This window comes from Larimichthys crocea, chromosome VI (assembly GCF_000972845.2).
Source record: "Larimichthys crocea isolate SSNF chromosome VI, L_crocea_2.0, whole genome shotgun sequence".
Classification (NCBI taxonomy): domain Eukaryota; kingdom Metazoa; phylum Chordata; class Actinopteri; family Sciaenidae; genus Larimichthys; species Larimichthys crocea.
Window position 1 is genome coordinate 12,259,377 of NC_040016.1, and position 27,086 is coordinate 12,286,462.

A 27,086-nucleotide genomic window follows, 5' to 3' on the forward strand; every position below is an offset into this window, starting at 1 on the left:
CTGACTCAGGTAATATCAACTAAGCATCTATTCAAATGAACTTTATTAGAGAACGCCCTTCATTTGACATGTTTTTAAACACCCCACAAACAACAAGAGCTACTGGGAATCATTGGACACACCACTCCACGTTCTCACACTATCACTCGCGTCCCCCAGAGTCTTCAGCAGGTGTCATCCACATCAAGTACACACTTACAGATCAGTTCAATAACATGAAAGCACACACCATACAGCATTCAAATCAGATAATATAAGCAGTACAAATATTCATCACAACATTCCACTACATTTTGATATTTCTGCACTTGATCAACATACTTAAGAGTAAGGAAAAACTTGCAAAGATTTTAAAAAAAAAAAAAAAGGAAAAATCTTGAAGTACTAATTTATGAATGTCCATGTTAGGGGAGGCGCTCGTAGCATCTGCAGCTTCCACTCACACACTCAAAAAGCAGTCAAATTGGGCTCTTTCACTGCACAACCAGTCCGTTTCACGCGTCTCTCCGTTCGCTCACTCACCGCTTCACTCTTCGCCACAAGCCATCCTCAATCGCACTCATCAGTTCTTAAAATGTCAGTTGCGCAGTTCTTTCCATTTTTTAAAAAGTGGATAAAAGTGAAAACACCCACCGTCTCTTAGAACATGCGGAGTGAAGCCGTTCTTTGATGGCATAGCATTTACAGGTGGGAAGAGGGAGAATGATACCGATATCACCCCAAGAATGCTGCCAAAGAGGAGCTTCCTCACAGGGAAATGAAGGAGAGGTGAACTGCAGAAGAGATTTCAATGAAGGCTTTTCCACAGAACGTGACTGCAAATAAAGTTGCACTTAAAACATTTAGGTTTCAACCAGATTCTTCCCAATGCAAGATTGCCTTTTAAATCGATGACAAAGCCGGATAATGGTGAACCACAAACATTCATGCATTTTCAAAAAAATGGTTATATCACATTTCACAATACATGCATTAGAGAATCCAGTTGAAATGGATACAAACAAATGAGACATTGAAAATAGCACTTTAGTCAGACATCCTGGTAAACAACTCACTTCAACACTTTCTAAATTAAATCTTTAGCATTTTTTTCCAAATGTACAAAACATCTTCCACAAAAGTGTTAAGTTTTTCAGATACGCATCAACACCAGAAATAAATTTTTGAAAAGACTCATCTTTTGCACAATACTTACCATACAAACATTTAACTTACATACCCCACCCAGATGACTTTGACTCCATACTGGACCCAAAACCTGAGCTAAACCCACTACCGCTGGTTGTAGAGTTTGACCCTGTTCCCCAGCCAAGACTGGCTGAGCTGGTGCCGTAGTTGCTGTTGCCTGTACTGAAAGACTGACTCTGGTCCCTACTTGAGCTCGTTCCACTGGACGTGCTGCCTGAGGTGGATGTCTGCTGCTGGCTAGCCAGCATACCCATCATCCCCCAACTACTCTGCAGAGCAGCCTGAGCAGCAGCCATCATTGCAGGGTTCAGACTGAAGGAACCGAAATTAGCCAGACTACTGTTAGTGCTGCTTCCTAACCCACTACGGCTGCTACCAAACGCTTGAGCTCCGAAACCATTCCCAAACCGTGTCGTACGATCAAACTGCCTATTTCCGTGTTTGGGCTCAGCATTCGAGATGTGAACGCTGACACCTTTGATTATCAGGTCCTCTCCACAGAGAGACTGGGCAACCTGTGAGGAGGGGGGAAAAAAAACAAAGACATGAATAGGGTCATTTTGAGCAGTGGTACCACCCCCAACAACAGGAAGTGCTTCATACAGTTTAACATCATACCTGATCATCTGCAAACGTGACAAAGGCAAAAGCACGGAATGGCTTGGGGATAAAGACATCTGTGACTTCTCCGTACTGCATAAAGAACTGCCGTAGGTCGTCTGTGGTCATGTCTTCTGTGCAACGGCCTACAAACACTTTGCGGCTCCTCAGGGGCTCGTCTGGACCCTGCTGGGAAAAAGGGGGAGGAATATATTAAATTCTACAGATTACAGGGTAATCAACAAAACGCTTATTCATTCCCATAAAGTGTGGGTATATCGCATGGACATTACCATATTCACCTTCGAGTTAGGGAGCTTGCAGTCGCACCATCTTCCGTCAATCATGTGCCGCTGGGAGATCACCTTTTCTTGAGACTCATACTCTGTGAACCTCACAAAGCCAAAACCTTTAGAGTTCCCGGTTTTGGCGTCTCTTTTTACCTGAAACAAACAAAAACAATGAAAATCAATTATCACTACATAAAAATGCAGAGCAATGTGTGATTTATCAATGCTACTAATGTCATACCTGAACCATGATGACTTCCCCAAATGTGCTAAAATAGTCTTTGAGGTCCTGCTCGGTCGTTTTCCAAGGAAGACCCAGTACGATCAGGTCGGACGTCTTCATGTCTCCCCTCTTCATCTTCACAGCAGAGGACGCGTCAATTTCTTCCATTTTTCTTTTGTTGTCTAAAATGTGATCAACACAGAGAGAGGGAAAGAAAAAAAAGGTATTTTAACCTGACAGATGTGACCTTCCCTGGCTGCTATCACTACTCTGACTCTGTAAATGATTACAAGGTGCAACAAGAGCAAACCTCAGATCGCTCTTGCACACTAATGAGCAAAGAAGGCACAACATCACCCGCTGTTTCTGTTTTTCCTAATACATTTTTGATGTGAATTCACAATTTTGCACAGAGAGAATGCTTTGGGAATTAGTGGCAGGTGGCCATTTAACATTTTTCATAATATTTGATATCAAACATGCAGTTATTAGGACCATCAACACCATCTGTCGAAGGGACAGATACAGGACAATCTTTCCTGCCACATGCCATTACACTGTATAATGACACCAATTTGCTGCATATACTTTTGTACAATACATTTTATTTACCATTGCTATTTTGATTTATTATGTATAGTTTGTTCTTTATATTTTTATTCTTATGTTCTATCTATCTATCTATCTATCTATCTATCTATCTATCTATCTACCAACCAACATCTACAGTTACTGTATCAAAAGGTGTTTCAACATTACTTCCATGAAGGGCAACTTTTGTTGTATACATATTTTATGAATGGACACAGCGTCCTCTTGTGTGGGCGTGGACAAACACACGTCACGTCATTCTCATCTATTTCCAGTGCCCTGAAACTACATCATGAATTATAAATAACGTTACATACGGCCACCTGTTCCTATTAAAAGTGTTATATAAGTGCATAAATAATATAAAAAGGCGTCCATAGCTTACCTTTTGGGTAGTTCACCACGTACACCACGTTGCCCCAGCCGTTTTCTGGCGCGTGTAGGACCCCTTCCACCAGGCGCACGCCCCGCATGCACTGAGACACGGGGCTCCTGAACCGCAGGCCACACGCCCCTGGGAACTGAGCCGCCACGGTCGAGAGCAGCACGGTGCCGTCGTCCTCGGAGGGGATCTCCATCGGTTCCTCATTTTCCTCTTCTGCCACTCGAATGTATACTTCAGCCATTTTTTTTTTTTTTTTACACCCCCCCCAAAAAAAACAAAACACAAAAACTTCTCTGCTGCTAAGCGGGGACTGAATGAGTCAGGCTAATCGCTCTGTATGTCCCCCCAACAAGTCAAAACACTAACTTCTAACAAAAACAAGCGTTCGGCTGGCTTTACCTTTTGAGTTATTCTTTATAAACAGTCTCTGGTTCCTCGTGTGTTACCGTGCGTGCACCGACCTGACTTGTTCCTTTGTTCGTCGGGACGCGGAGCTGCGTCAACAACCGGACGGAGACCTGGACTGTGCCGCTCGAGGAGGACTGCGCACGAAAAGCGACCTCCCTAAAAAAAACCGTCTGCTGCAGCTCGATAGCGTTATCCAATGTAAACAACAAAAACCGCTCGTCTCATCCCCAAAATGTTGTGATGATTCAGTATAAAATATATATATATTTGCTTTCCACGAGGCGGAATAATGAAACCAAAGCGAGGCCTAGCAAAATGGCACACTCGACGCGAAGAGGGAACTACGTCACCAGGCTGGACTGTTCCATTTTATCGCGGGTGTTGTTGTCCACATAATGCTGTCGATATAGACACTTATTTAATCATTCGTAAGTATACACTTATGAAACAATCACTATTAAAGTCGGTGTTTTTTTTATTATTAGATATAATGTAATATACACCGATTAATTGTAATACTGCTAATCAGTTTAATGTCGCACCACCCCTCCTCTCTACGAGTATAGTAGTCCAGGTACGGTTACTACAGCAGCTTCCGTTCCTTGTTGGCTGGTAGAGACGGGAAGATGGCGGCCTGCTCCGCTCGTACACACTGACAAATTAGATATTCACTTTATTCATCACGGGGAGATTTACTTGTTACAGCAGCAGAGGAAAGTGTAGCATACTCTAAAGAATGAGAAAAAAAGTAGAAAAGGCAACAAAAAACAAACAAACAAAAAAAACACATTAAACAGACAGAAATATCTATAACCTACACAATAAACATGAAAAACAATCAACCTTCAAAAACACAAGTACTGAGGATAAAAGTGGCATGATATATGAAGAGTATTGTAATGTAAAGTGACCATAGTGTAAGAAATATTGCAAAGAAAGTGACCGTGATACAACTAAATAATATTATTGCAAGAGTAGTGACTATAATATAAATAATATTACAAAGGTAAGTAAACAAACAACTATAAAGTTGTGCTGATATTCCATGACGCGAAATGTTTAAATTACACCACACAGCAAGGATTTAACATCAGTTTAAAACGCTGTCTCTCCGTTATATAGACGAGGTTTTTATTTATTTATTTATTTTTTATCAATTAACCACTGCATCACTGTGCATGTAAATGTAAACAAGCTAATTGAATCTGTATTTTTTGGGGGTTAGTTTGGTCTGAAAATAATAATAAATGTAGCTTAATATAACAACAATAATAGTATATAAAAGTATGTGGCTACATCTGAAAACGCTGTCAATTCACATGTGCTGCCACGTGATTGACTGTCATTTGTTTGTTTTGATTATAAAGTTGCAGGTCTCGAGTCCTAAACGATGTTAATAAACAGGTTCATAAAGAGGTATTATGAATTCAATGACTGTAAAAAAAAAAAAAAACCTTAAATATTAATTGATTGGCCATAAAAAAATGTAAATATGTAAATATATCAAAGATAAAATAAGTTATAAAGTGAAATAGTAAATCAAATGAAAGCCAACCTACAAAAATGAGTTTTGATTTAGAAATGTGAACAGTCAGGTGTAATCTACAACTGCAATGTTTTATGTTTTTTTGTTTTGTTGTTTAAAGACACCAGGTAGCAAAAATATGAGAGCTGCTGCATGGCAAGAGTAGAGAAGCAACACCAGCAAACTGTAATTTGTTAACCCACAAAATTGTAAATAAGTCAAATTTTTTAAAATATATATAGTTTTCTCTTTCTTTCTGGTTAGACCAGAACAAAATGAGCTAACTTCAAGTATTTCATGGCGTTACAAAAGAAGCCCACCACCAGCCTTTAAAATCTTAAATACACCAAACTAAACTACATACTTAGATTAAACTGTTCGGTTTTTACTTTGAAATTTGGTTTTGTGTTGCTTGCCTCACTTTAATCTAACCCTCCATACTGGCACACTCTATGCACACAACTACAAGTTACTGCTCCCAAGCAGATAATGTTAAATCTGAATATTAATAATATGTACACTCTTACAAAAACAATTAAACATCAAATGTAGTTTTTGGATTCAACTCAACAAAAAGAGATCTCAAACAGCTTTTTATTACATTTTTCAATCAATAACAGTACAATTTAGTACAGTATCTATCTTGCATCCAGCTCACCGTGTAACACCAACAGACTGAAATGAAATACAAAAAGTGAAAAGGTACATAAGGGTGCAGAGCTCTATAATATTAATGGAAAGAGAAAAGGGAATCCATCTCAGTTGAATTGCATTTTCACTTGTGGCCACACACGAATACATCACATTTATTGTACATCATCGCAAAAAAAAGAAAAAGTGAAAATATGTCACAACTTTAACAAAAGTGCTTCTGTATACAGTGAAATGTTGTCATTCAGATGCTCTGATTTTCAATTTAAGACCAAGAAAAAAAAAAAAAAAAAAATGTACAAAAGTTTTTAGTATGGACAGTATGTGAGGACGTTTTTGTTCCATTGAGTGTGAAGATTTGAAGGAGAGAAAAAGGACTTGTCAAGGATAGAATTCTCACAATGATTGTTATAATTATTACAAAAATTGGCATCAATAGAACTGGTAAGCATAATTTACACTAAGTATGCAATCAATATTAAGTCTCCATTCTTGCTCACTCTGGTGCATAGCGTTACCAGTATTAGTACATGATGTATGCAGAGTTGGAGCCAAAAAAAATTGGCTTCTATTAAGTTCAATCAATAGGTTACTCTCCTTTTCAGAAACAAAACAAAACCAAAAACAAAAAAAAATCTAGGATTTTGCACCATTGAAAGCAAGTCTACAGCATGCACATCTAAATTAACTCATGGCAGACAAAATTAAATGTCTTAACTTAAAACATCAGACCATTATTTTCAGACATTGATTTGTACATTTCATTCACAGAGTTGCAACTGCAGTCCCAAGCAAAGGAAGTGTCTATTTAGTCAGGTGAGGTGTTTCACTCAAAGTGGATACTAAACACAATCCCCCCCCTGCCCCACCCCGCCCCCATCCATATAATAAAATCCAGCCATGCCCCAATCATCTCAGCACCTACCTTGCTACCCCCACCCCTTCCCACCCGAAGTCAAAAGGCATGTACAAGAATTAAGGGGGGTTAACTGTATAAGTTACTCGTAATAACTCCTTTTGTACTGGAATGAGCATTCATAACTTATAGCATGTGCTTGGTTAGTTAACATAGTATTAGTTGAGAGGCAAAGCTTCTTCATGTGCAAAAGGCTGTGATGAAACAAAAAACAGCTAGTATATAAATACATCATGGACATTTTGAAAGCTGCTCGTGTAATATGATCCAAGCTTTTACTTGCATTACTTGCTGCATGTTTTTCTCTCATCTGTTTTTATATGATTTTAACTGGATTAGAAAGACAAGCTGTAATTCAAACATATCTAAAACCACTAAAGAAATATGACAAAAAAAAAGAAAGCCATCAAGAATAACAAACCATCAGAATAGAATTCTTTAAAAAAAAAAAAAAAAAAAAAAAAAAAATAAAAAAAATTTTTTAAAAAAAAAAAAAAAAAAAAAAAAAAAAGTTAAATAATTTGTACAATTACACTCCAACATTTGCTTTCAAGACGCACACATTTGCATGGGATGATAGTGTTGTTTTTCTCTTTCAAGGTAACATAAAATGGTCCAAGAAGGAATGCACAAGTTTCTGATTTGATACCACAGGAGATCCTTTCTTAACTAGGTGATAAACAATTGTGCTCTTCTTTGTGTAGGAAAGGCATTGGTTTCCCTTCGTTTTTGTGGTGTCCAAGTCAGTTTAAACAGTGTTGAAGAAGATGCTGTGAACATTCTGAAGTTGTAATGGTCTTCCAGTCAACTTTGGAGTTAAAAGAACATCTGGGAAACAAAGACAAATGAAATTTAGAATTTAACTAATCTAGCCTGATCTACAGTTGCTGCTAATTTAACCTTCCTGTCGGGTGTCATTTCAAGACTTGAAGAATTGGCAAAGATCTGACAAAAAGCTATCACACAGACTGACATAAGAATGCCGGAGGATGCTTGTGTTCATTTTATGTACGTCTTAGACAACCGGCTGCGGAGCAAGCTTACAGTTTTTTGGTCTTTTTTGGGGGGGGAGCCTGCTAAATCTAAGACATCAATTGTTTCCCAAGAATTCAGTGTTAACATGTTAAACCCTCAAGTCACTGTTCAAACCATAAACATCTACAGCTCTTATGGCAGCGAAAGCAACAAACGTTTTATGTTATGTGTGTTAAGTTTTGGATTACTGCAAGTGGTTGAAATGTCTGTTTGAGGTGCACTAATGGATCAGTAATAGATTCACCTCCTCTGGCTGGGTTTGTTTCTCCATACAGCATGTCTTGTATGAAAAGAAAATAAGCTTAAACAAATACTGGAGATGGTAATGGTTGCCCTGACGTTTGTGTAGAGCTTACAGAAAATGTAGGGGCAACAATTTTCTTTTTTTGTTGATCACGCGAGTCAAAAGGGAATGCCAAGATCCATTCAAGCTAAACGGGTATCTCAAATATGCAACCCAGCAGAAGACTTAAGAAACCGAGACAATTCATTGAACCCATGCGTCAACTTCCACTCCAGCCAAGCAAAAGATGAGGCTTCAACAAACATGTGCAACTACAGCTTTTAGGACTTTACAAGGAATAGCCCCAGGTACAAATGTAAGAAAAACGTGAAACAATAAAATAAAAATTAAAAAAGAAAAAAAAAAAAAAAAGAAAAGAAAAACCTTCAGGCTTCAATTCCAGATCTTCAGAAAACTGTCCCAGGATCCCGTTGCAACTGCCATGCCATCATCAGTAACTCCCAGGCAGCTAACACGGTTGTCATGTCCAGCCAACACACCTAGAAAAAAATTAAACAATTGTAATTTAAGCCACAGGATTAAAATCACGACAGCAGGCAAACGAGTATAGTAATGTAGGAAATACAGCTGCTGTTAGAGATCAGGCTTAAACTCCTTACCAGCACGGTCAGCTTTTAGTGTGTCCCACACGTTACAGTTGAAGTCATCATATCCCGCCAGAAGAAGACGGCCACTCTTTGAGAATGCAACAGAGGTGATGCCACATATGATATTGTCATGTGAGTAGATCATTAATTCCTGATCAGCACGCAGATCAAACAGCCTGCAGGTGGCATCATCGGAGCCCGTGGCAAAGGCATTGCCATTAGGGAAGAACTAAAAGAAGAAAGATATGAAACTGATTAATGCATAATAGATAAATACACAAAACCAGAGTACAACACCAACCCCCCCAAAAAAATGTATGCTAAAGAAAGTTTTTTTTGAAGAACTTACGCAGATGGCATTGATGTCAGACTCATGGCCGGTGAACGTCTGTCTGCACATGCCCTCTCGAACATCCCAGAGTTTAGCAGAAGCATCACAAGCACCAGAGACGAATATTCGCGCGTCGGGGGCCAATGACAGGCTCATGACATCACCTGTGTGCCCGGCAAATGTGGTTGTCTGCTGGCCAGTCTCGATGTCCCAAAGTGCACTGTAAAATGAAATACATGATTTAGATACTGTTTGCCAATTGTCCCAACGTGAATTGATAAACACACAATATAGCAACTCGATAAAGGAAATCCGTTTACTTACCAAGTGGTATCTCCAGAGCTTGTAACAATCTGGTTGTCATCAAGAAAGCGACAACAGGACAGGTATCCTAATATTCAAAGAATCAAGAGAGGAGTTATTAATAAATGACATTAGATGTATAGCTAGCAGTAGTGACTATCAAAGTACCATCTTGCTAGATCATATACCTGTGTGTCCAGCGAGCTCACGGCTCACGCGTACATTCCCCTCACGTGTTTTCAGGTTGTAAATGGAGCAGATGTTGTCTAAGCCACCACAGGCCACATAATTTCCTGAAGGTGCATATGCGCAAGTCATGACCCAGGAAGATCGAAGTGGAATGGCATGAACCTAAAAAGGGACAAGACACACAAATATGTCAATTTAAAACAACTTTTTGTCAAAGAAAGACATAACTAACTAATAAATCTTAGACTTGTTATTTTAAAACACCCATTTCTCTTGCGTGCCCATCTCAAAATAAGAGTGACATCTATGCCAGGTCACCAAGTGAACCCATGACCCGAGAAACATAAGCCAAGGAACAAGAGCGAAACGACACCCGAGCACAGAATGTACTGTTTAGACATTAATCCGCATCCTGTATGAGCACGCCCAAATCATTTCCATTTTGATGGAAACATAATAGTATACATCAATCAATAAGATGCTACTTAATGGCACTCACAGACAGCATAATGTGGCATCTTAAAGTCGACCGTGGCTGAAACTAGCAGCGGTTCTATTTGTGACTCCGCTGTGTGCATCGAGCTCAACCTGGCCCTGCAATCTTCTCAGTAGGGTTAGAGATACATTGGAAGAACGACCCCTTTAATCTTTTAATTCCCGGTTGCCCGCTGTTTCAAGCTCAACGTAAAGGTTTTTTCAGTGTCACCGCAAAAGCTTTAATATACTAGACCTTGACAGAGGACAATTCTCTATTTTAATTTTTCTGTCTGTTGTGGAGAGGGCCTCTGTGGCACACAAACTGCTCACCACTTCCACCCGTCCCACTAACAGACACATCACCCTCAAAACTAAGGCTTCTTTCTCAGCTGATGTGCAACTTTTCAGCTGATTCCAAATAAATGCGTTATGGACAGAGTTAGTTTCCATCCTTCAAAAAGTATTTTGTGGGATGCCGCAAAAAATATAGTGCAGCAGGAACAATATGAAAACGCTTACGCAGCATATACAGTGTCATTGATGCGGCGCCAAGCCCATATGATTCGTTTGGATCTGCACTGCCGCCTTCAAGTTTTAAAAGGAAATGCAGCAGCTCTGCTTTATTTCCATGTAGATGGCAACACTGACACACTCCTTGATCTGCAAGTCTAAACCGTTACTTCATTAATCACTGTCAGAAAAAACATAACTTACCTTATTTGTGGTATAGCTGTCCCAAATAATGAGTTTGCCATCTTGAGAGGCACTGACCAAGAGCCTACACAAATGAGAACAGCGATATAAACACCATGACAATAATTGGAGTTGTCACACAAAATCTATTTTTATCTACAATCATGAGCCAAAAACTGAGGAAAAAGCACTGCGGGAAAAAGATTTCTGCCATACTGCTGAAATATAACACGATATTAACTGCATCGCATCTCTTACATTTAGGCATCGTCTAAGCTTAGCACTTTGCTCAATGCTTGACATAAAGCGAGAAAGTGCCCTAAGTTATTAAATGCTGGCACTTGGCTTACCTGGAATCTGTTCCCCAATGCATGGCATAGATTTTAGCCAAATGACCCCGCAGCGTTCGTCTTGTACGCATCTGGATTCGGCCAACGGGGTCAATATTAGCTGTGATCTGCAAAACATTAAGTACAATTTTAGACCTGGCCTAAAAAGCCCCAAAGAGACCCAACAGAAAGATCATAATATTGAATGTTACCTGTGATAGTGTGGCATCTGCGCATGCTTTCCTGGCATCCTGAAAAGAAGGACAACTCAAATTGTTAGGGCACGACTTCTCCACTGCATGACTATCTGTGTTCTGTGTTAAAAAAATAATACTGTTACTCACTCTGATCTGATTTTTGAGCTGCTCTGCCTCTTGGCGTAACTGGTCCAGTTCACTCATTTTATTCTGCTTTTTTAATTACCTTACTCCAGCTACCGGGGCACTTGTTGATCTAAAAAAAAAGAAAAGAAAAGAAGAAGAAACAGAAGCACTTTAATCATTAAGACAAATCTTCCTCATTTTAAATTCAAGGTCATATTTTCAAAACATAAGCAAAAAGCCTGAACTCAGACAAGCTCAGACAAAACCAAAAGAGGATTTTCAGCCAGCTCACCATCAGTTTGATTGACTTTTTATAATCGATTAAATTGTTCACCTACAACATGTAATGTACAGTTCATGGTTTAACCTTATTTTCCCACCTTGTTGTCGCTGACATAATCCTGACGCACAATTTAGATTGCCAGACAAATCCTGTTAAGGTGTGACTTTCCAATGATCCGAAAAGTAGTCATTATCCTATTGACCTCAATCCCTGGGACACTCAGAACTTCAGTGATCAATAAGCCACTTATATTAATACAGAGCCCCAAAATACTCACAAAGTTCATCTAAGAAAAAAAATTATCAAAGCGAATGAATGCATTATTTCAAGACTGTTATTTTAAAGAAGTCAGAGAGATGACTGCAGTCATAATGACCTGTCCTGTACAAGACTGGCTTCATTAACATGGACTATGATAACAGAACAAATCGTATTAAGATAATTACTGGATGAACCATCACTCCATGGAAACCCTTAACCAAATTAACAACGCGAAATTGTGAGTGAGAATAAGCAGATTGTTTTTTGGTTACAATGCTGACACAATTTTTTAATTTGTCAATTTCTGCAGAATACTGTGACACACACGGCAATCCAGCCGTTTGATGACACATGCACAGTCCAGGTCGTCTTACTCGAAGCAATAAAAAGAAGTTTTTACGACGTGACTGCAAGCGGCTTAGTGAATATACCGTCTTATCTTGAATAAAGGTCAGTGGGTACATTACAATAATTTAGCTGATGCTTCTGTTTAAAAGCAACGTATAATAGTTGGACCATGAGTTTGTGAAATAAGTCAGTGATCAATAACCGACATCAGTTATTCTGGCAAACTGCAAACAGATACCCTTTGTGCTGAGATTCATCTAATTAATTATTCAAGTGTGTCAAACGTACATTAGGAAACACATTTGTGATTTTTATCTTAATGTACATATGTTGAAAATGGTACAGATTTTCAGAATAAGACGCAATGTCATTCCTAACTACGTTCTGAGATGAAGCTAGCAATCGAAACTTTAATTCAAACAATCTTGACAAACGCAACATCGGTTAGGATTTGACAGATTAACACTTACGGTAAGAGATATTTTACGTGATATTGGAAGATTTCAACACAAACATTTTTAAAATACACTGTTACTCGTCGCTATGAGACGAATGAATCTTAGAAAACGACTCAAATGTTCAACAATGTTAAGAAAAAAAGATCATTTACACACATGACGACTAATGAAAACTAAAATTCTAAACTCATATTTAACAGATTGTGCGTGTCAATGCACCGTTTTAATCAGCCTTGCGTTGCCGTTTACCTTACCTGCTGCTCACTCAGTTGGGCCTATGTCACTGAAGGTTTGAGGACGAGACTGAGAATCTCCTCGACCTGACTATGTTATCCTTTAGGTCCTCTGATTGGCTGACCTTTTTCTTTAAACACAGGTTATCCTCTTACACTCATTAATCCATAAATGAACGTGTCATGGAATGTAATTATTACGCAGTATCATCATGTGACAGCAGAATGCCATCCTCACCTTGAAAACATCTGAAAGTGCATTTGAGATTTCAAAACAATGTTCAGCTTTCATCAGTTGTGTTGACTTGGTTTTTTTTTAGATAACTAAGTTTACTAATGGACACCGCAGTGTATGACATATTATATATAGAATTTTCTTGAAATAATTAGTAAAATAATTAACTAATAACTTGCACTATTTGAAATATTCTGTCACTGCTAATTTGTTAACTCCTTGAGGAGTTATTACTTTCAATATATTCTTCAATATGTTAAAATCAAACACTTTGTTGTCCTCAGTCAAATAATTACATTTCTTTTTTTTTTTTTATTCACGACCAAATAGGTTTTTATACCAAATCCTAAAACTACAACGTTAAATCAAAAAGTGCCCGCTGTCTGAGCTTGAAATACTCCACATTTAAAAATGTTATTTCCCATTGACCTCCGTGGATGCTTACAGTTAAGGAGTTCCTCTCCCTCATCACTTCTCCTTTCCAAGCGCCTGATCAGGGTCAGCTGACTGCATGATAAACAATGAGCAGTGGCAAACAGCCTGGAGTTGTACCTCACTAGCTGTTCGCGGGTCCCTTAAGGGCAGTCTGTGCCTGCTACTTTTAAAAAAGGTGTGTCCTTATTTTCAGTTAAAATTAAAAAAATAATAATCTCTCCCTCTCTCTGTCTCTGCAGCAGTTTACATCTGTTCTCAAAGGACGAGTCCGTTTTATCTGTTAAACGATGATAATGCGATGTTTCACAGGTTTAAAGCTGGATCATATGAAAAGGCCATAACCAGCAATATCACTGAGCAACTCTATAATCCTAAAAGCTAAAATCCTCAGTCAATGAGTCTCTAATCCTATCCATGTCCACTAGCATAAACAGCCGGCAAAGCCAGCCCGAGCATTTAGAAATATGTTTTCCCCAATCATAAAAGGATGAGTTTAATCTTAATTCTTTTACACACACACACACAACATGCTTAAATCAAAGTGCCTGGATTTTCACGCTGCCGGTGAAATCACCAGCCCCTGTCTTCCTGCACAATTTGTACCAGCCAGGATGCAGATTCAAGAATCGCACATGAGCACACAGTTAGTGATGTAGACAGACAGCTGACAGAAAACATGCGCTCTGGACATGTTTATTCTGTCGCTTTGTGATTTCTGTACTCACGCTGCATGGCGTGCACAGATAGTTGACTCAGTCACTGTGTGCGCTACTGTGATTTGCCTACAACAGTAGACTGGGTTTGCATTGGATTTGAATGGCTGCTGTGCATAGCTGTTTCACTCAGCCTGTTACTCTAACACAGAGGCTTACAGGAAAAGCTGCAATTTAGCACCAAAATACTGAGGATCACATTAGCAGTATCTGACTGCGTCTGATTGAATGTGTGTGTCTTCTGCACGCCGCACAATGTAACGATAATATGACTTGCACTGATGGAAATCTGAGAAGATGCAGCTAAACGCCATCTTGCAGAACTGGCTGTCCGCTAGTTAGCCTGCTAGCAGGCTTGTCAGTGTAGGCCCGCAGCTAGTATTCAAGAAGCCAATGTTACTCACTCACTCACACACTCTGGTTGTTTCACTTACGATTTAAACAATGTCCAATAAAGCAAGTTAATCTAAACAAAGACCGGCTGAATGTTCACAAACAGCTAATAGCACCTTACAGCTACTTAAAGCTAGACTCAGCAGCTCTTCCGCAATTTCCACGGAGTGCTATGTTAGTTAGCTTCCAAGCCAACACTGTGGGCAAAGCTAGAAACTCGGCCTTTAGAAATCCACTTACTTACATACTAACAATCCTGTTAGACACGACAGCGCTCGGTTGATTTAATTAAGACGTATCAGAATAATTATTTGGTTTCTCTATACTCTCGTAGCCTGTTTAAAAAAAAACACACACACAAAAAAAAAACTGCAAGGTCGGGGCGGCGATGGCCTGTTTGACTTCAGTAAGCAAGAAATGCAATAACCGATGCGGGTTATTTTATTTTATTTTTTTTTACATAAAAGTACGTTAGATGATCTTCTAATATCGTCCCATCCGTCGCTGCTTAACTACCAGTTAGCTAACTAGTGATAAATAACTAGCGTTACTAACCCAAGTTAAAAGGCGTTGTTGCACCGGCGCGGCCGTTTCGTTGCAGGAAGGCAGCAATGTGCTAACTTATTAGTTCGGCTTGTAAAAAAAAAAAAAAAAAAAAAAAAAAATAGGGTGTTAACGCGGCTACAGCGACTCACGTAAACGACGCGTGGTTGTTATATACACACACATTTATGTGCATTTTTTTTTTTAAAAACAAGTTACGTGCTGTTGTTTGGTTGAACCGCTGTTTGCTTTAAACAATATTTGCTGTGAATTTTTGTTTACGGGACGTTTATTGTTTCCAGCCCAACCCCAGTGTGTCATCATCAACTGACAGCTACATCTTTAAATGTTACAGTACAAAAACAACACAGTGCTAGTTAACTGCTAACCTTTAAAAAAAATAAAAAAGGTGCCAACATAACTACACGGTTGTATTTTAATATATATATATAGTAGCTGTTTAACACCTTCTTTAAGTTTGTTACTGTATTTTTTTTTTTAGGCCGAGAAGCTCCGCTGGGCCGTCAACTGACAACATTAACGTTACTTACGTTGCTAACGTTAACAGTGTTTAATTTGTCCCATAACACAAGTTACGTGGAGTTTTTTTTGTATTAATCTGCTTTATCCTGAGCAAATAGGATCCACCGCTTGCAGACACACTTACTTGTATTTGCTTATGATTTAAAAAAACAGCCAGCTAGCCACCGCCACCGCCGCTACCCCACCCCCGGACAGCTTCTCAATTCCGCCACAATTTCATCGGCTTAAATTTGGCATTTTAACAATCAACAGTTAATAGCAAAAGTGTTTTTTTATTATTATTTTTATGTTCACCTTACCTGATTCAATCTGCTTGCTTTTTTTTTTCTTTCTTTTGCGCTTTGGCATTGACTGGAAATCAAGACGGGGTGTTACACCTTTCCGATCAGCGCTAGCTTCACTAACTAGCAACCAGCCAGCTAGCGTTAGTTTCTCCCGTGGAGCAGCCCTTCCCGAACGCAGGCTAACGGCTAAGGGGAGCTTGACAACCTCCGTCAACCAACCGGAGAGGGGAGAAGAGGAGGGGGAGGAGGTGAAGGAGGAGGAGGAGGGGGGGGGAATCACACCCACTAAGCCTTATACTGAAGACACTGCCCAGGCAGACAAAAAAAAAATCTTTAAAGTCACTATACTTCACTTAACAAGACAGCCTACTGTCTCCCCCCTTGTCTTTTCTTTTTTTGTTGCCGAGCTTCACATCTGCCCCTTGCCGTGCTAACACTCTCTCGTCCGGCCATCGAACGACGAGATGGGCGCGGTAACCCTGCAGTCAGCGCTGGGAAACCCCACGCTGCAGCAGCGACGGTTACAGAGCCTTCGGTTGGTGTTCTAATCTAAACGTACAGTTTTTAAAGCGGTTATCAATCACTAACATATCATATGTGTGCGCTTTAATTAAGAGTCATGAAGAACACTGTGTTCATTTGTGTTTTTTTTTTTGGCTGAGTCAGTCAGTCAGTTAGTCAGTCGGGCCCCAACTTGGCTCCCAAAAGTAGGAAGTGGTATTAATGATTTCTGCAGCAGGTCTCTCTGTAGCTGTCTAATAATAGCAGTGTCAACAACACAATCTGGTCATAGCTAATTAGGAAAGATTCTAATGTGTGCTTTACTGTGTTTCAATAGATTCAAAACACAACTATCTACTAGTTGAGGAATTATTAAATCACAAATATCACTTCAGCTCTTCTAAAAGCACTTTAGCACCTAATTAGTTATTGTTTCTTCTCAAAGAAGGCATCACTCGCCTAAAATATCACAAAATGATCATAAAAGTGCAACATATTGCAGGATAGACATGCAATTCTCATTTAAATTCTCATCTGTTGTCATGTCTGTACAGTACCTTAATTAACCTTTATTTATGCAATGAGTCTCATTGAGTTGATCGTCTGTTTTACATTATATTACATTATATCAAGACATTTCAGTCACTCAAAGCAATCGGCAAACACGCAGACACACAGGCTAATAAAGTATTTAAAAATATCAGAAAGAATAATGTTAAAGACCCTCAGAGGAACGAGAGTCTCTAACTTCAGTTTGTTTTGCATTTCATTGTTCCGGTGTTAAGGTACAAGTAGAAGTGTACACAACATGACAAACACTTAGTATATGGGGCATCGACATACTGACAGTTGTAACAAAAATAATTTCTGTCCCCTGAGTGGTAAAAATTTGCTTTTAGATTTGAATTTCTGTTAAATAAATGAAGTGAACACGTTCACAACAGAGGTTTGAGATCAGAGTCACATCTCTAATCACCTGTCAATCTTACTTCGTTCATTCCTGATTAACCAGATCTCTTCTGTTTGTTTTGGTTTTGTCTTCTACCTTTACCTTCATTCATTCGTTTACCTTCCCCCTGTTCCTCTTCATACCCATTCATCATGTCATCCGTCTTTGCTTCTCTTTCATCAGTGTACTTTCATTCAGTCCTGTGCGTATTCTTGGTTCCATACATACTTTCTGGGGCACTATCTCACATCACTAAACCTTGAATCAAATGTTGTAGCATGATCTATGGTAATGCAGATATAAAGCTGAGATTATAAAGTTCATTCCTGACCACGGAAACAGTAGTTGACAAACAACATAAGGTCTTTTTACTGGCAAGATATAAAATAATAGTCATAGAATTTTGATCTAAATAATATTCACTACATGCAAAATAAAGAAAACTCTGGATGTCTTTATAATTGCCAGGTTCCAGACCTCTAAGTCACCTCGCACATGACGTGAAACAAAAAAACAATCCAGCCTGATTATCAGGATCTTTTTTGTTATACTAGCATTTGATCATGACATGCCATATGACATATTCACACATTGTTTTGCCTGATAGATACACACATTCTCAGTGCATATTACTAAAAGCACTGTCCAGGAACATCTTCTTGCCCTGTAATTTAAAAAACTCTTTCATATCTCAGGTAAATTATCTTTTTGTGTTAATCAGTAGGAACCCAGTGAAAATAATCTGGATAATTTCAGCCAGTTAAATAAACCAGCTTTTCCGGTAATTCATTTTTCTACATGTTTGATCAAAACTTTACTATGTCCAAAAGCAACTATCTTTTGTCACGACTGGTTTTGACCTTGTGGTTCATCATGAGTGGTACAAGAACAGAATAAAGGAGAGAATAATATGAATTTCAGCTGTATTTTTCATTTATACATTTGCTCACAGTTCATGTAAATATTAAGAATCAATACCTTGATAAAAATCCGTGTCACAGTTTTCCTTTACTTGGTGCTGTACTGTTCACACAGAGGATCACTGGAGGCGTTCAGAGATTCATAGCTCTTTCCGTATGAAATTCTTAATGTTCCCATTGCAATGTTGGAAATAACTTCTTGTAGTGAAGTGCCTCCTTATTTGGCTGTCTGCTTTCATGAGAGTCACTGAGGGAGGTGCACAAACACGTACTAATGGCTAACAGCAAGCTAATTGCAGTTCCCATAAGTGGACTATGTGAGGAGGATGAGGTCAGAAAATGCATCTGATGATCTGAACATATTTAGTTGTCTTGTCTTTAGCCCTTTATGCCTTCGTTAGATTTAGAATGACATCACATTCGAACTAGTTACAACTTTACCAAAGCAGTTCTTTTCCATTATTCAATTTCCATTATTATTAACTATGCTGTAAAACATTTGTTAGTTGAGCTCGGTATCCAAATATTCCTCATGGGTGATTAGCAAGTCCACCCTTTAAGTGCCATAAAAGGTCTTAAAGCATGCTCTTCTAAGCTCTGGGGAAAGAGCATTAGAAGTGTATTAATGATGAGGCTAAGACCTCCTCTCATTCTACAGTAACTGTTGTCACAGTGCATGTCCTCAGCTGTGTTTGGACTACCAGAGAAAATGGTGAGAATCTCATGACAAAGAAACTAACATCACATACAAAATAGTTAATTCTAATATATGTGATTAACATAACTTGTCCCTTATTTTGTTCCAGGCCAGCAAGTTAACACAAGAGCAGATCACAGAGTACAAAGGAGTTTTTGAGATGTTCGATGAAGATGGAAATGGAGACGTGAAGACGCAGGAGCTGGAGAGACTGATGAGTTTAATGGGAATCAATCCCACAAAGAGAGAGCTCAGCCAGATGGCCAAAGATGTGGACAAAAGTGGTGAATATAAACCTGCAATGCCTGTAAACTCTATACATATATCATTCTCTAAAAGACATTTGACTAAAATCACAACAACGGTTATTAATAGTTTGGCTTTTTAACAGCTTTTTTTTTTTTTTTTTTAACTGGGCTACTGACTCCTTAAGTTTAAGAAAATATAGATTAAATAGGGTCTTACAAACACCTGTAAAATATTACTTAAATGCCAACTTCTTATATGATAATAAAATCCAGTGCAACCTGGCATGATTTTTTCCAAAACATACAGTTCTTTGGTTCCATTTGTCAGAGCATAGTGATGGTGGTGTATTTGATTTAAGATGATATTATATTAAATGCCTTTAAGCACCACCTTGCATATATTATGAGCTTCACCCGGAGGTGAGGATGGAAGTAGACACTTTATCTGTCTAAAGTTCAATCCGGACCAAGCGAGTAATTAAAGTGCTAAATTAGGTTCTGTAATGATAGCCTGGCCATTCACATTAGCTAAAGTATGCCATTAGCTAAAATGCTGGAAGGCAGATAAAATGGATGTTTTCCACTTTCTCTGATAAGACTGAGTCTGGATTTTAATTGCACATCTACATGGATTCAGGATTTGTAAAGAAAACCCTTTGCAACTTTTAGGGAGGGACCTCCAATGCATTATAAAAAGGCATGACATTATCTAATATTGCAGTATTTTGTTTGGGCTGCAAGTTACTACATTAATCACTAGGTGTCAGTGTTTCACTATATGAACTTTATTTTTATAAATTACCACACACACACATGCATACACAAACACACAAACAATCGCCTCAAGACATGATCAGACATGTATTGGACTTACTCCAATTAGAAAAAAAGTTTTCTTTATTAAGATGTGAAGGATGTTTATTTTTTCTAATGAATACAATCACACCTTTTTTTCCTGCCAGTTACAGTCTTATGCAAACAATTAGGTCTCTAATAATAACAAATGGTTTGCTGCTATCTGTAAAATCATGTAGCAACAGAAATCTCCACCCAGTGTGATGTGACATGAACAGGGGCTTCATTATGTAGCAAACAAAGCATTATCATGACCATGATTTTCTGTCTTCTGTTAAATTAAAATGGATATATTTAAGTTGACTTTTATATTATAAGTGTAGCTTTCATGACAAATTAAGTTCCCTAACTAATTAACACATTTTTAGCTAAATTGTATCTGTTATGTTAGAGGATGTAGTTTGCCTTGTTTTTTACATTTCCTCTCTTCTTCCCCTTCTCTCTTTACTCCTACCTTCTCTATCTGAACAGAAAAGGAGAACGAACAAATATCTTTTTTAGTAATTGTATTTGGCATTTTGATCTCAAAGATGTTTTGCAGAAATTCAATTGTTGTTGCTTTATGATGAATTGTTAACTCAGAGTCTTAGCTGTATGAATGTTTCTATCCAAATACAAGAAATGACTTTGAAAACATAAGCAATGCAACGTATCTCCCTAAAAGCAACCTTTTCTCTTCAGGACAATTGTGGAAATAAAGACCACATGTTTTTTTTCAGAGATGCACTATGTTGGAAAGCAGAAGATTATATAAAAGGCTGTGGTATTGCACTTGATAAAAAACACATGATCTCTAATGTATTGTTTTCGTTCTATCTATCGTTGTGTACAAACAACCAACAAAAGTTACTGTCTGGCACACAAGTAATGACGTTTTCTTTGAAATGATTATTTTTGTGACATTTCAGGTAAAGGCATATTTAACTGTGACAGCTTCCTGGGTCTGATGGCGCTGTACCACGAAAGAACCAAGAACCAGGATGCTGAACTCAGAGCTGCCTTTAAAGTATTTGACAAAGAGGCCAAGGGATATATTGACTGGAACACGCTCAAGTAAGAATAACATAAGTGATAGAAAAGAACAATTCCTCCACACTAAAGAAGCAAAATCTTTATTAACTCTTAACTATGTTCCATACTGAACTGCATAGTGATACGTTATTATCTTTTGATCCCAAATTAAAATCCAGACCAAAACAAATAAACTTTAGTTTGTCATCATGCTCTTTCAGTGTTTTATTAATGTTTTATATGAATTACCAGATACGTACTGATGAATGCAGGGGAACCACTTAATGAGATCGAGGCAGAGCAGATGATGAAGGAGGCAGATAAAGATGGAGATGGAACCATTGATTATGAAGGTATGAAAGTATATTCGTGTTTTAAATGACAGGTCATAACCTCTTAAAAAAACAACAACAATTTTTATTCAGTTGAATATACACTGTTGCCCATAACATTGGAATAATTTTGCTTCCAGACACATTCCTCTTTTTATTCCTATTTATAGAAACGGGTAATTGTGGTTTAATCTTCACTGTGATATTTGGAAGAGATTGATACACTTTATCTATCTAATAAATCACATTTATGGGCAACAGTGTATATATTTATGGTTAATGGAAGGTATCACAGTGTACTCTTTGACTTTTGTTTTGTTTTGTAAAACATTTGTGCTGTTGATCTTTATGGTCAGTTTATTTCAGCCAGAATTGTCAAAAGGTCATTTATATTCAGTAAAAAAAAGAAAAGAATTTCTTTCAAAACATTCACTTGAAAAGTTACATTCTTGTTTGCTAATGTTTCAGACTGACTCCAGAACTCTTTAAGCTGTTTTTATCGTCATATATTATCTGTTATATTATGACCCTTACCATATTGTAGTTTTCTGGACAAGGATAGCATTTGTTTACATTTGGGAATTTTATGAAAAAATGTCCACATACACTCTATATTCTTAAAAAAAAAAAGGATACATTGGATTATTGGGTAATAAATAAATTATTTAAAAAATAAAAAGCTTTTTATTGCTGGTTTGAACTCTTTCAGAATTTGTGGCCATGATGACCGGGAACTTGTTCAAAATGAGCTGAAGACCTTGTGGATATTCTGCAACTTTTGTGTTACAATTACACACAATTAAAAAAAACAGTGTCATTTATTTAGTATTCAACATCTTTCTTGTTGTACAAATTAAAACATGTCCAATCACATATCCATCTGATGTATGAATAAACTGTACAAATCCTTCACATTAAAGTAAAAAACAATCTATGAGAGTGATTTGTCTTTTATTCTATCTATGTTTCTTAGAGTAAATTTAGGTCATTGAGGACTGGAGGAAAGACATCATAGGGTTAATTTCCCCCAGACCGGCCACCCGGATGCAGTCATTCACATGGGTCTGACAGCATCTGGTGTGCAGAGCCATTAAATCCCATTCTCACCCCTCTGCAAAGCCAAATAGACAGCTGAGGGAACCAACCGCATCTGTCATCTTGAAGCCATTAGACCAATTGCAGGGAGAGGGGGGAGGGAGCTCGCCGCACTCATCTCTGTTTGCAGCATCCCTGGAGCAGCCTCTGTTGTGTGTGAAATACAAGTAAGGGCAAGACGGGAAGGGGGGGGAGAGTAGATCCTAGTAGGCAATCTGAGAACGGGAAGTGGATCTGTTGGAGGCTGCCGGGATTGGGTTACTTTAGTGTGTGGAGTCCATCTTCAGGGGGAAAAAAATGGCTGTTTTGTCAATGTAAACAGCCTGAGCAGTACCTGCACTGCTAAAGGGGAGGGGGGGAGGAGGAGGAGGAGGAGGAGGGGGCAGAAGCTGGAGGAAATGTTGCCTCTTCCAATGAAAATTTCCCCCTGCCTGCTGCAGCTCTTGGAAGTCATGCATGTTGCATGTTAAGGTACGTGTATGTATCTCTAATCTGTGAGGACACATGGAGAGGGAGCCGGTCACGTTGGGTTAGGATTAGTGGCTCAGCTGTTTTTGTACAGGACAGCTGAAGGTATAGAGTGCATCTTGAACTAAAAATAACATGCTATGTATGATTAACGCACAGTAATAAGACATGATGACACGATTGGAACAAATGTGTCAAAAGTGTGTGCAAGCCCCTCTTGTCTTTGTTGCAGTGCAGGAATGACTTGAATCCAAGCCTTTTGGTTTTTCATTGGTTGTTTGCTCCGGCTGCACATGTTCCTCATTAAAGGAGCACAAGCAGACAGGATGCACTAAGGGGAGAGGAATGGATCATGTGTCTATTTTTTGCTGCCTTCCTGTGTCAGCATGCTTTAAAATGAAACGCATGTTCATGTTTGAAAACTCATACATTCAGATCTTCAAGGATGAATTGCTTCTTGTGCTCTTGGGATGTGTAGAGTGTGTGTGTGTGGGTGGGAGGTACATGTACCGAGACTTGGATGCAGGGGGATATTTATGGAAGCTGTGTGTGTGTGTGTGGTGGTGGTGGGGGGTGTAAGTTTGATTTTGATGTTTTGAACATGCAACACATTTTCTCACCGTGTACGTTACAGTTTGAGTGGTTAGTATTCCTCTGTATTTTATCAAGTTTTGTTATGCCACTTTCCTCCTGTGCCTTTGCTACCCACATCCTGCCCTGAAACACCTACCACAACCCCGCTGGCACAATCAGCTGTGGTTTAAATGAAATCGAGTGTGAGGTGTGCCAAAACTGAAATGTTTTTTTTTTTTGTGTGTGTTAATACCACGATTTGAATTAAATAATCAGTGGACGGGAGCAAAAAAAGAAATGATATTTTTAGGCTGGATTTAAAGGATGGCCTCACATTTATTCATACTCTTGTCATCTTAAGATATATGTCTTGCCCTTTTGTTTTAGGTTTTATTCTCCAGATCACATGGCTAAAGGATCATCAGTCCCTCAGCAGACCTCAAACCAGAGGGAAGACACCTGTGTCGACCATGAGACACACTAGGCTCTAAGCGGCACAACAACATCCGCACACAGATTGAAAATACATCCTACAGTTGAAACACCTGACCATGGCTGTAACTGCAGCGAAGACACCTACAAGTTTTCTCTCCACATCTGCCACGACCACCGCGATCCCCTTCCTCTCGACGAGCTCGAGCACCAGAGACAATGTCACCTCCAGAACGACATTAATGACTGTTACTATAACAACAAACGAGACCAGCTTCAACGCCACCACATTCCCGGAGGCTGTGATCGAGGGCTCGGGAATGGGAATGGTGCTCGTACCCTTTGGCATCATCACTGTCATTGGCTTAGCAGTGGCAATTGTAAGGAAGTTTCTAAATATTGTCTCTGAAATAGCAATGGATTCAGTCGAACTGTGTTTTCTCTGAATGAACTGGGAACCTATTGTGTCTTTCATGTCATGTTTTAATTTGTGAATATTTGTTTACTTGTCTAGACACACCTCAAACGTAAAAACCTAAGCTCATTTAGTTCAGATTATTTCTGTCAATAACTCTACTTGTGTTTCTGTCTCTTCATAAATGTCTTTCCTCATGCTAGATGCTGTACATTCGGAAACGGAAGCGGTAAGATTTTATTTCTTGATCTCACAGCCAGCGATTGGCTGACAACTGCCCCAGGTTTACTGCGTGTTAATTGGGTTTAAGTAAATATGTCACACCACTAAATAGGTTATATGTATATATATGCAGGTTGGAGAAGCTGAGGCATCAGCTCATGCCCATGTACAACTTTGACCCGGCTGAAGAACAAGATGACCTGCTGGAACAGGAACTACTGGACCACGGCCGGGAAGGCAGCCTCGCAGGTCCCAATGCCAAGGTAAGACGGAAAGGGTTTGGTAGAAACTTTAATTTCTATGTCCTAACATGACCCACTGTATCCTTTGGTAACTGTCTTATCAAGAAGTGCTCAGCTCAAAGGTGCTCCCACTCAGACCACAAGTGCTGAATGGTTTGATGACCACAAATCAAACTTTCCCATCAAACTTCTAACAAAGTATTAAAGTATGATGTCACATTTTTCTAATAGTTTCTGATGCTGCAGTGTGGTGCATTGGGGCTTGTGTTAACTGTAAATTTAATTAAGTCTATCTGTATATTTTACGTGTTATCATGAAAAACATTTTCTTTTTCCACATCACAGTATGTCTGTGCTTTATCTTAGGCTACTGATCTACACTTCTTTTGTTCCATTAATAGCTGTTACTGTCATAATTTATCTTTATTTTCTTTTATTTCTTTTAAGTTTTGACAATGGCATAATGGTAAAAGGCAAACATGGTAAAGTATCACCTGCGTGTCTTTGGAACCATCTCTCTAAACCTCTTTATTCCTCACAATTCTCATTCTTTCACTCTGTCATTATTTCAGTATCTCAAACAAAAACCAATAGGTTAGATGTTTGTAATTCATTTTTAGATGAATAATTTTTTATGTTAACTAATCTATATAAAAGTAGAGGACACACACCAACACACTTTACATTTGAACCTACATCCATATTATCTTTCACCCTTTCCTTCCTGCTCCTTCAACTTCGACTTTAACAGCAAATATTCCAGGGGCCACATGGACACAGAAAGTATGCAAAACAACCGTGTTATCGCCACTTAATCCTGATGTGTGTAGTACACACACCATCACACTTCTGCCACTGGTAGAGAACGGTCAGTGTGATATGTTGAGGAGTACTGATAAAGAAAAATAACAAATCACTGCTTTGTTTGTTTTATATGGTGTTCCAGCCATTTTTGTTCAGCAGCCAAAGTTTCCTAACATGAACTGAAGCTCACAATCTCAAGCTCAAAGCTTTGCATCTTATACATGGCAACTGAACCAATCCCATGACAACTGAGCGAACTTGATTTTTTGAAGTACATGAAATGCAGTTGAAAGCCTTCAAAATGGCATGTCTTTTTTTTTTTTTTACATACTTTATTTTGAGTTTGCATATGGTTTTATACATGTGGCCTCTGGTTCATTTTCTCCAGTGTCAATCATTTAATTTAGCTGTTTTGATGGTCCTAAAATTAACAAGACATAATATTACACCGCAACAACCAACTACTCTGGTCCTTACAATTCAAGGCTGGAGTCACCATGTGATCTACTAATAGTTTTATCTCCTCTGCAGACTCTCACAACCTCCCAGGGGACCACACAGAGGCCCAGTCGTCTGGTCTTCACAGATGTAGCCAAAGCTCTCAATGCTTAACAGCTCTCTTCCATTAGTGGATTTCAGCTCGTGTGGGGGGCCACTGGCCTCATCAACATACAGACTGTCACTCAGGAAGGAAAACAAAGGGACAACTTGACTGTTTATGGGAATGGCTGAAGCTTTGGTGAACATTTTCATCACTAAAACACAGTATGTGGAAGGGCAGTGGTTTTCTTATTATAGAGGGAAAACAACCGTAGGGTGCATGTATGATAAGGGAGCCTAAGGGGAAGCATCACGTATGATCTTGCACTGTTATCATTCGGCACACAAATGCAAGTGTGCTGCACTTTTCTTGAATCATGTTGTGTCATTGCTGTTTAAAATGTTTGGTAGCTTGTCAGTGAAGTTCTTCCGAGCTTCAATATCTACTTCCATGTTTGATAAAAGACAAGTGTAAATTTGTGTTATACTGATTTTGTGGTCTTGCATCTCTTGATGAGCTTGAACACTGGATGTTTTATCATCCTTGAGTGAATTGTCCCCCTCTACTTTATTTCTTCTTTATTGGCCCAATGAAGGATTGTTTCTGTCTGTATACATTAAAACTATTTAAACCTGTTTGAAAAAAGGCATTTTGTTGTACAAATCTAGAACAAAAGAGAGTCGATATGTGTGATATTTTATTGA

The 27,086-nt window shown here is 38.6% G+C and overlaps 4 protein-coding genes across 10 annotated transcripts; 2 read left to right on the forward strand and 2 right to left on the reverse strand.

Moving 5' to 3' along the window:
* Window positions 1-20: 20 nt before the first annotated feature.
* tardbpb (TAR DNA binding protein b) lies at window positions 21-4,038 on the reverse strand. Of its 3 annotated transcripts, none has more exons than XM_027279197.1 (5): window positions 3,278-4,038; window positions 2,320-2,483; window positions 2,091-2,231; window positions 1,807-1,977; window positions 21-1,703 (listed from the first exon to the last, which is right to left on the reverse strand). In XM_027279197.1, exons 1-5 carry the CDS (start codon window positions 3,516-3,518, stop codon window positions 1,212-1,214), a joined length of 1,209 nt encoding a protein of 402 aa, XP_027134998.1. In that variant the 5' UTR covers window positions 3,519-4,038; the 3' UTR covers window positions 21-1,211. The 3 variants fall into 3 exon arrangements, with proteins under 3 accessions (XP_027134998.1, XP_027134997.1, XP_027134999.1); XM_027279196.1 differs by having other exon boundaries at window positions 1,807-1,974; window positions 2,082-2,231; XM_027279198.1 differs by having other exon boundaries at window positions 1,807-1,974; window positions 3,278-4,037.
* A 3,225-nt stretch (window positions 4,039-7,263) lies between these two features.
* On the reverse strand, window positions 7,264-16,585 carry gnb1b (guanine nucleotide binding protein (G protein), beta polypeptide 1b). 2 transcript variants are annotated; one of them, XM_010731504.3, is made up of 11 exons: window positions 16,093-16,585; window positions 11,370-11,478; window positions 11,238-11,276; window positions 11,047-11,153; window positions 10,718-10,781; window positions 9,526-9,688; window positions 9,359-9,425; window positions 9,053-9,254; window positions 8,716-8,932; window positions 8,480-8,595; window positions 7,264-7,605 (listed from the first exon to the last, which is right to left on the reverse strand). In XM_010731504.3, the coding sequence occupies exons 2-10, from the start codon at window positions 11,424-11,426 to the stop codon at window positions 8,489-8,491; spliced, it is 1,023 nt and encodes a 340-aa protein (XP_010729806.1). In that variant the 5' UTR covers window positions 11,427-11,478; window positions 16,093-16,585; the 3' UTR covers window positions 7,264-7,605; window positions 8,480-8,488. The 2 variants fall into 2 exon arrangements, with proteins under 2 accessions (XP_010729806.1, XP_019118495.1); XM_019262950.2 differs by lacking the exon at window positions 16,093-16,585 and adding an exon at window positions 15,263-15,351.
* A 2,111-nt stretch (window positions 16,586-18,696) lies between these two features.
* LOC104919475 (calglandulin) lies at window positions 18,697-22,398 on the forward strand. Its single transcript, XM_019262951.2, has 5 exons — window positions 18,697-19,159; window positions 19,254-19,428; window positions 21,156-21,300; window positions 21,511-21,611; window positions 22,300-22,398. Exons 1-5 carry the CDS (start codon window positions 19,124-19,126, stop codon window positions 22,341-22,343), a joined length of 501 nt encoding a protein of 166 aa, XP_019118496.1. The 5' UTR covers window positions 18,697-19,123; the 3' UTR covers window positions 22,344-22,398.
* A 364-nt stretch (window positions 22,399-22,762) lies between these two features.
* cvih3orf18 (chromosome VI C3orf18 homolog) lies at window positions 22,763-26,977 on the forward strand. 4 transcript variants are annotated; one of them, XM_019262905.2, is made up of 5 exons: window positions 22,763-22,852; window positions 24,114-24,538; window positions 24,777-24,802; window positions 24,929-25,058; window positions 26,373-26,502. In XM_019262905.2, exons 2-5 carry the CDS (start codon window positions 24,278-24,280, stop codon window positions 26,451-26,453), a joined length of 498 nt encoding a protein of 165 aa, XP_019118450.1. In that variant the 5' UTR covers window positions 22,763-22,852; window positions 24,114-24,277; the 3' UTR covers window positions 26,454-26,502. The 4 variants fall into 4 exon arrangements, with proteins under 4 accessions (XP_019118450.1, XP_019118449.1, XP_019118451.1 ...); XM_019262904.2 differs by lacking the exon at window positions 22,763-22,852 and adding an exon at window positions 22,859-23,156 and having other exon boundaries at window positions 26,373-26,977; XM_019262906.2 differs by lacking the exons at window positions 22,763-22,852; window positions 26,373-26,502 and adding exons at window positions 22,859-23,156; window positions 25,485-26,347.
* The last annotated feature ends 109 nt before the right edge of the window (window positions 26,978-27,086 follow it).